Source organism: Saccostrea echinata, unplaced genomic scaffold (genome assembly GCF_033153115.1).
Source record: "Saccostrea echinata isolate AGI-Se365-2 ecotype Australia unplaced genomic scaffold, CSIRO_AGI_Sech_v1 ptg000028l, whole genome shotgun sequence".
Classification (NCBI taxonomy): Eukaryota; Metazoa; Mollusca; class Bivalvia; order Ostreida; family Ostreidae; genus Saccostrea; species Saccostrea echinata.
The window spans coordinates 10,549,302-10,557,610 of NW_026889777.1; the positions used below are offsets into that span (position 1 = coordinate 10,549,302).

General features: G+C 30.8%; 1 protein-coding gene across 1 annotated transcript; it reads left to right on the forward strand.

Moving 5' to 3' along the window:
- Positions 1-1,471: 1,471 nt before the first annotated feature.
- On the forward strand, positions 1,472-3,562 carry LOC133193739 (uncharacterized). The gene is made up of 2 exons (XM_061329681.1): positions 1,472-1,816; positions 2,431-3,562. The coding sequence occupies exons 1-2, from the start codon at positions 1,477-1,479 to the stop codon at positions 3,198-3,200; spliced, it is 1,110 nt and encodes a 369-aa protein (XP_061185665.1). The 5' UTR covers positions 1,472-1,476; the 3' UTR covers positions 3,201-3,562.
- The last annotated feature ends 4,747 nt before the right edge of the window (positions 3,563-8,309 follow it).

The window sequence follows — 8,309 nt, forward strand, 5'->3', positions numbered from 1 at the left end:
AGAAATTCGGTCCAAGGTGATTTTCCGAGAAATAAAAATTCTAATTAGGTTTAATTAAATGTTAATTAGACCTATATCAAATGAACTTGAACGTATAAATACAACTGTATGTGATATAAAATATGATTCTATTTTTTTATTAAGATTATATAATTAGGCCTTTTCAAAAAACTATCAGACATCAAGACATTTTTCGACCTAATAATCGATCTGATCGTGTTCACTGACCTAGTAAAAAAAGTAAGGAATACACGAACCTAGTTTCCATTGCAATTCCCCGAGTAGTATAGGATCTGATCTTATAATAAAGTAATTCCTAAAGGTGCCATGAATAATTCATTATAAATATTCTTACAATTCCTGTGCCAACGCTGTTGCAAAAAGCTGAGAATTTGTTGAATTCTCGCATTGTTTGAAACAATAATTTGATTGGATATCAATTTTTCAAGGTCTTTTAGGCCGCCTACAGATCGATGCCAGTATTCATTGATAAAATTTGTCTCCGCTTTTACTAGAAGCGCATCGATTATGGTTTCCGCGCTGCTATATAATGGACTGAAACGCATTTTCAAGTTATCATTTGACAAAAACTTTTTTGAAATCTATTCTCTGGAACGATTTAGGATACTTTTTTTTTTTTTTAATTTTGGAGGTTATTCTGTTATAAGGTATGATAAAACTTTTTTTTAAATCTCAAATTAAACCTCGTGAAATTTTTATCAAATCAGGAGCGATTGCTAAATTTTTTATGATATTTGTGTGTTTGACCATTCTACAGCTATCTTTAATATGTAATGAGCATTTTTATGCATGATTTCCAACTTTCTCAATGCCCTAGTTATCTGAAAGAAATTTTACTTTTTCAAAACTTTTCCTACTTTAAATATGCTCTTTTATGATATTGACGTCCTTTATTTATTTATTATTAAAGTAATCACTCAAGGTTTATTTCACTTTTTTGCATCTCACAGGCGATGATTAAATACCAGCGAATTTTTTTCCATAGACGTTTATGTGTGTATCAGCTTCAAAACTTCATATGTTGCTTAATAAAAACCTTATTATGTCGGTTGTACGCTTACGGTATTATCTTTTGGTCTTGCTTAGTAATCCGTGAAGATAATGAACATCAACGTGCCGCTTGTTTTCCAAACAACAACTAAAATCTGTTTAAAAAGTGTTTGTTGTCTAGTAATCTAGCATTGCAAGATGGGTGTTTTTTCAAACTGTTACTAAATGTAATTTGTGATGTAGTTTTCTTTTGTGTATGTTAAAGTAAAGATAATTATGAATAAAACTAGTTGCCTACTCAACCGTATTTACTTATAATAGCTACAGATCATGTTTGACATGTTGCATACATCGGTATTTCTGTACATATTCGTAATGATGACATATTTCATTTAAGGAAACTAAAACACCCTTTGCTTTTTTTCAGGCAAGGTATTGGAAACCTGAAATTGACATCAGTGTAAAATGAATATACTTATTCCGTTTATATGGTGCATTTTAGAGCTCATGATCAGCTCTGCTGAAATATCTCAACACATTTCAAAATTTATGCTAACAAAAGATCGACGTGCCAGTTCAACTGTCAGAAATATTTCTACTCGATATACAAATTCATCTCGCTCAAGAACTGTCAGTATTCATAACTATCTAGAAGCCGAGCGTAGGAAAGATTATATTCGAAGACAAATCTGCCACATATTAAAGTGTGAGGCAAATCAACAGCCGTCAACACAGCCTTCAACGATAAAGCCACAAGTACCAAAAGACAACACACAAGATGATCCCATACTGTCCGAACCTGCAGGTAAATATTGACTAACTCTTGATGTGAAAAACGATATCTTTCTATGATGTTTCAAAGATATTGATCATTACAATTCGTTATTATATACACGTTACTTCTGGACTGTCCAAGATGATTACCACACCACAATATCTTCTTCAAAGATGATGCAATTAATGAGAAAAAAGTCATGCATGCTTGCTAATCATGAAATATGAAGATATTCAATATCAGTATTCAATCTCGAAAGTCCAATAAAACGATACAAATTTGGAGCAGAGAAAACATGGACCTCAAAATTTAGAGCCATGGAGGAGTGAGCATCCCCTGCCGACCGGTAAACCCACCGTGTGCTCCTTGTCTTGATCGGGAAACAAAAAACCGGAAAAATCCGTGGACAGTTCAGAGTGTCATATATTTCTTTAGTTAGATCAATTCATTTTTATTCTCGTAACAAAATGCACAATAAGAAGCCTTTCTGCGGGCTCTTTTCTTTATAAATGATAAAAGAGCATCATAAAGATCGTTTAAATGTTAATGGTATTAATTTGCTTACATTCCTGATGTTGTAATAAAATTAGACTCTAATACTCTTGGAGGATCTTTTTTAAAAAATACGATGATTTTATTTTCAGATTTCACAAAAGACACAAGTTGCATGCAATTCCCTATTCCAGTCCAGTATCTGAATCCAGATGTCAAACTAAGCAATGGCGATATAAGGGTTTATATCAAAGTGAAGAAAAGAAAAAACAGGAAAAGAAAACGAAAGATCTCCCTAAGGGTGTCACTTATAGATAATAATAATAATAATCAAACTATTATTGCTAGTAGAAAATTTAAGCTTAAAAGTACAAAATGGCAAAACATCCATCTCCCATCAACTTTGATAAAATCAATCAAAAAGCAAAGAATGAAAGTTTTGAAAATTTGTATTCACTGCAACAAATGTAACAAAAAGGTGCGGGTGGAGTTTCCTTTAAAAAGAAAATCGAAAAGAAAGAAGAAGAATCAGCGACGTCGAAAAATACGAAAAATTAAATTAAGAAAAAATCGCCCAAGGCTTTTGTTATATTCAAAACGAGAGGGGATATCAGATAGATTTCGCAGAAATACGTTTAAGACATGTTCTGCAAATTGCTGCAAAAGAATCCGTTTTATTCCGTTCAGTAGTTTACATTTACCTCAAGAAGTTCTGTTTCCAAGTGGCTTTACATATGAGGAATGCACAAAGTGTTCTGAAAGCTTCGACACCCTGACCTCTGACCTTGCAAATGACGTCACTATATGTAAACCAACACAGAAGTCTCCACTCAATTTGGATATCAAATTTGAGGATGGCATTGAGTTCACTCTATCTATACCAAATATAAGAGTAAACAAATGCCAGTGTCATATACAATGATCAATATTTAGTGTGAGTACTTTTGTGTATAAACGGGTAATTGAATTTATAGAATATTTTTTTATGATTGTGCGCATGATTGTATTTTGTGATCAAAAAGTGTTTGTTATAATATGCTGTTCATGTGAATCTCGAGTTGAGGTCAATATTGTTATACTGTTATCCTACCGAACCTATCCATTTTTGTTTTTTGTATGCTTTATAAGCACGGTTGGGTCAAAGTGTTCTGTAAGCTTAGAAATCCTTTTTTAATCACAATTTTCATTTTTTATTGTTGCAGATAATTGATTCTCTGCAAAGTTTAATCAAATCTTTACATTCAGTTGTAAGATTAGAATATACATTTCATTAATTTGGATCAAACCTACCGAAAATCAGTCATGGTTTTATTTTAAATTTTTTATTCTACATTTATAACTAATATATAAATTACTACTCAAAAAACAAACTGTTTCACGAACACAAAGAAGAGGGTATGGTTTTAGCTTTATTGTGCCCTAAAAATTTAATGCTTTCAAAAAGTTTTGAAACTGGCTTAAATATTAGTTGAGTATATGACTGTAATAAATCAGGAAAGAATATAGCATGATGGAGTACCATTCTTGATATATGACGTCATTAATTTGATGCATTTCTCTATTTTAAACAGAAAAAGCCTCAAAATGACCCATTTCAAGGGTTATTTTCCTTAAGAAAATAGTGTCCACAGCCGTCGCCCACGTTAATTTTTAGATATGTTGTGTAAAATTCTTTGAAAAATCACATATCTCAAAATCTTTGTGGGCGATGCCTGTGGACAATATTATCTGAAAGAAAATTCCATTGAAAATTGATGTCTTCTGCAACTTTTAAGAAAATACGGGAAAATGCACAAGTTTATGACGTCACAATTAGCATTTGGAAGGTCATGTGAGAAATAAGATTTGTATGATCTTACTGCATAGAATTTCAATAATTCAAAAAACATGAGTTTTAATTTTTTACAACACTTTTATTTTTTAGAAAAACACAGGGCAAGATTTGTATTGAAACCGTACCTTGTTCTTTATTTTCAAAAATTAATTTTCTTATACACCTTGCCATAAATTAATTAACAGAAACAATTCAATGAACTGTACAGATCATTTCAAACAATATATATATATATATATATATATATATATATATATATATATATATATATATATATATATATATATATATATATATATATATATACATTGAGAATTAGTGTTTGTAAATGTTAACACATTATCCATAAACACTATAAAGGTTTGTACTAGTATTGACATACGATACAATTTGTTACATGGGTGCTTTGACTGTGTTTTTTCACTATTATATAAACTGAGGATGCATTATGTAAAAACGATACTGCTTACATACTGCTAACATCTTTTATAAGAAGGTCGGCCTCGTCTGTTATCAAAAGATTCCAATTTTGATATTCCAGAATTGATACACTTTCAAAATTTGGGTTAAGTTATTTTCATTTTATACTTAAAAGAGTATTATACGGCAGATCCTTACCTTCTCCTTTCTCGACACGTACACAATATGAAAATTGTAGTCATAAATAGGAGATGAAACCAAATTTACAAATATTTTGGATAGGGATACACTGGTGAATGTATAGAGGGATTAACAGAGGGTGATTCATTTGGATAATTTATATTTGGATAATTTAATATTTTATTAATTTGAGCGATTTTCTTTAAACGATAATTGTATCAGTGCAATATTAGGTCTTGACCAAATTTGGAATATGGAGGCAAATCAACAGCATCCTCTAGATAATAGTCTGGCTTTACAAATAGTGCTCACTTGGTCAGTGTAGATGAAAATTAAATATATCTGTAACCTTACTGCGACTCTCTGTGTACGTCATTACTTAAAATTTGTATCGGTTTTGAATCGAATATCGACAAAGCCAAACGATTGTTAAAGAAACTTTATATTTTTATGTTACCAACAGGAGGAACTAAATTTACCCTAAAGTATTCATTTCTTTGCTCTTCTACTAAGATTAACATGTCTTTTCTTACAAATCACTGTATGTTTTTGAATCTGACATTTAAAGTGATCATATCTTAAAATGTTTCTGGTTATATATAGATATTTAAAATGTTTACCGGTGTTCACATATTGATATTATGTTGTCTGATTTATGTTTTGATTGTGTCTAATTAATAGTTAACCTTGTTTGTTTTTAAATTACACATCTTTTTATCAAAAAACACTGAATTATCACACTTGTTAAAAATAAAGTTTCCGTGTAATAAACATTAAATTCCTTTTTCAAAAGTTAGAATTTTCTCTTTTTATATAACGTACGGTACTTCTGCTTCAGACCTGCATTTCTTACTCTCTTCTGTTGCTTCATGGCAGCTTTGACTTTTTTCATTGTTTCACGTTTCATTCAAAATGATTTTATGCCTTTTAGATTTACATTATAATTTTAAGTATTTGAATGTTGTTAAATTCAAAAAGTGTTGTACAATTGTTATAAATAAATCTAGTTTTTGAAAATATCTGGAATATTTGTTAGTTTAATATTAATTGTTATTGCTCTGGATAAAAAAAAAATTAGCCTTTTGCATGGGAAAATCTGCACTGAAGGCTTTTTACTTCATTAATTAGTTGAACTGCCATTCAATTATGACAATAATAAAAATAATTCCTTGAACTTTTTATTGAATATTTAATTTGAAAATGACAATCATTCATTAATTACCAATAAGACAGTGATGTAAATAAATATTTTCAGAACGTTCTTGAAATTAATAATAATTAAAAAAGAAATATACAGAGAGTAATCATTATTTAAATCAGATTTCCAAAATCTCTCTCTTTTTTTCTCTCTCTCTACAGAGAGAGAAGGGGAGAGAGAGAGGAATAATGAGTTTAGAAAGATGCAAACACCGAGAGAGAGATAATGAGACAAAGGTATGTTCGTGTGGACTTGATATTGTTCATTCAATATAGTTTATTTCCTTAATATTGACTTTATTCAAACGTATAGTATAGATTCTACTTATAAGTTGTGCATAGAAAGCCGCAATCTGACTGGAATAATTATTATAGTCATTTTAAAGCAAAATATATCTCGGACACTAACTTTAAAAAAATGAGTGTAAGAAAAAACTCTTTGCATTTCTTTTGCAAGTGCATGCAAGTAAATATATTATATGAACAATAATTATCAATGCAGGCATTGAAAAACAGGCTTTGTAAAAATGCAAAGAGCAAGAGCCACTTAGGGCCTTTTTTTTGGCCCTTTGAATTTCTGAAAATTCAAAACTGTGTAGTTTTAGTTAACAAGGCAATAAATAAATGCTTGGGCACTTGGTGAATGAATATCTACGGAAAATGACGTAATTTTCTTTCTAGTCAATGCATTATGACGTCATGAATTGCGTCATTATTCACATATCCTGAATATTTCTTCAAAATTGGACAAAAGATGATGCCATTTTTCAATATTTCGTATACAGCACAACCTCCGATCCAAAATGTGTAAATATATTATAAAAGAACTTTTAATGAAGATTATAAAACATGTTTTAATTCTTGGATCGAGGGGTGTGCTCATAATTTAATTCTTTACTGAAGGTTCTCAGAAACACCTGTTTTGTGAAAAATTCAATGACATTGCAATTTCACACAACCTGTTTTTCAATGCCTGGACTCTTCAAAGGAAATTCTGTTATATAAACTGAAAGCACTAAGTCTCTACTTTATAATAATGTTGAAAATGGTACACGGGGTATTAGTCAATAAATTGGTATATCTACAAGGTCATTTTATGCTTAAAGTGAACCTAGCTCTTTCTTGAATATTGCAGAAAACAGGCATATTTGACTACCTTCAGCAAAGAATTAAAATATGAGCACAGCCCTCGACCCAAAAATTATAACATGTTCTATGATTTTCAGAAACACGTCTTTCAATATGTAATTGCACATTTTGGATCAGAGGTTGTACTCTGTATGAAATATTGAAAACATACTTCAACTTTTGGCCATTTTCAAGGATTTGACAGGATATGGGAAAATGACGCATGTCATTACTCATAATACATTGACTAGGGAGATAATTACGTCATGTTCAATAGATACATGGTCACCAAGGGCCCAAGTGATAAATGCTGCATTGTCAACCAAAACTGAACAGTTTCGATTTTTCAGATATTCACAGGGCCAGAAAAAGCCCTAAGTGGCCCTTGCTCTTTATATGTGTAAGACGAAGCGTTTCACTTTTTATAGTAGTTTTGCACGAATTTGTTGTTTACTTTATTTCGATAAATTAATTGATTATTTACAATCAAACATCATTCAACTCCTCATCTCGAAGGATATCTAGATGAAGTGTTCATAAGTCGAAAATAAAGTGCTCATTGTAGGATCTTTAAGCATCTTTACCTCTTTGTTATTAATTTTATTCAAAATTGAATTTCTGTGTTATGCTACAGGTGATCTGACGGATGCAATAATACGGAAAAAAATATATATGTATAAGTAGTTGCTTAAATGGAAAATTTAATTTTTTCCTATTATGATCGAAACATTCATAACTTTTATAATGTAATATTGATCAGGTATGCATCTTTTGTTTTTTACATTGTTCATACAAAGTGGATGTAAGTACCCAAATTGTAGTATTATCCGTCCGATAAATGCTCCTGAAGTCATGGAATAGCTGACAGTTAACACTTCTTGGATTTATAGATGTCTTTTACAGACCGGATCAACTCGTTTTTTGTTATATTCTCAGCAAATGACAGCAATATTAAATTTTCAGGAGTATTTAAGGAAACATTTTAGTGAATAAAATACGGAGATAACGAACAGTATTCAAGCTCATTCAAAGAATACAAATCAGGAGCAGAGCAAACACGGACATCTAAAACATTAGAGGTGGAATCAGGTGCCATGGAGAAGTGAGCATCCCCTGCCGACTGGTTAAACACGTTTGCTCTTTGTCATGATGGGGGAAAAGGAAAAATCTTTAGACAATTCAGTGTGTAATAAAAAATGGCCTAATAATTAGTATGAAAAACGTAAGTCGGCATTTGACTTAATGATAGATTGTATTTGCTGACAAGGTCAT

Excerpts from the sequence above, each read along its gene's own strand:
- LOC133193739 (XM_061329681.1), top strand. The coding sequence starts at position 1,477 with ATGAATATACTTATTCCGTTTATATGGTGCATTTTAGAGCTCATGATC. Across the intron at positions 1,817-2,430 it reads CATACTGTCCGAACCTGCAG|ATTTCACAAAAGACACAAGT; the intron begins GTAAATATTGAC and ends TTTTATTTTCAG.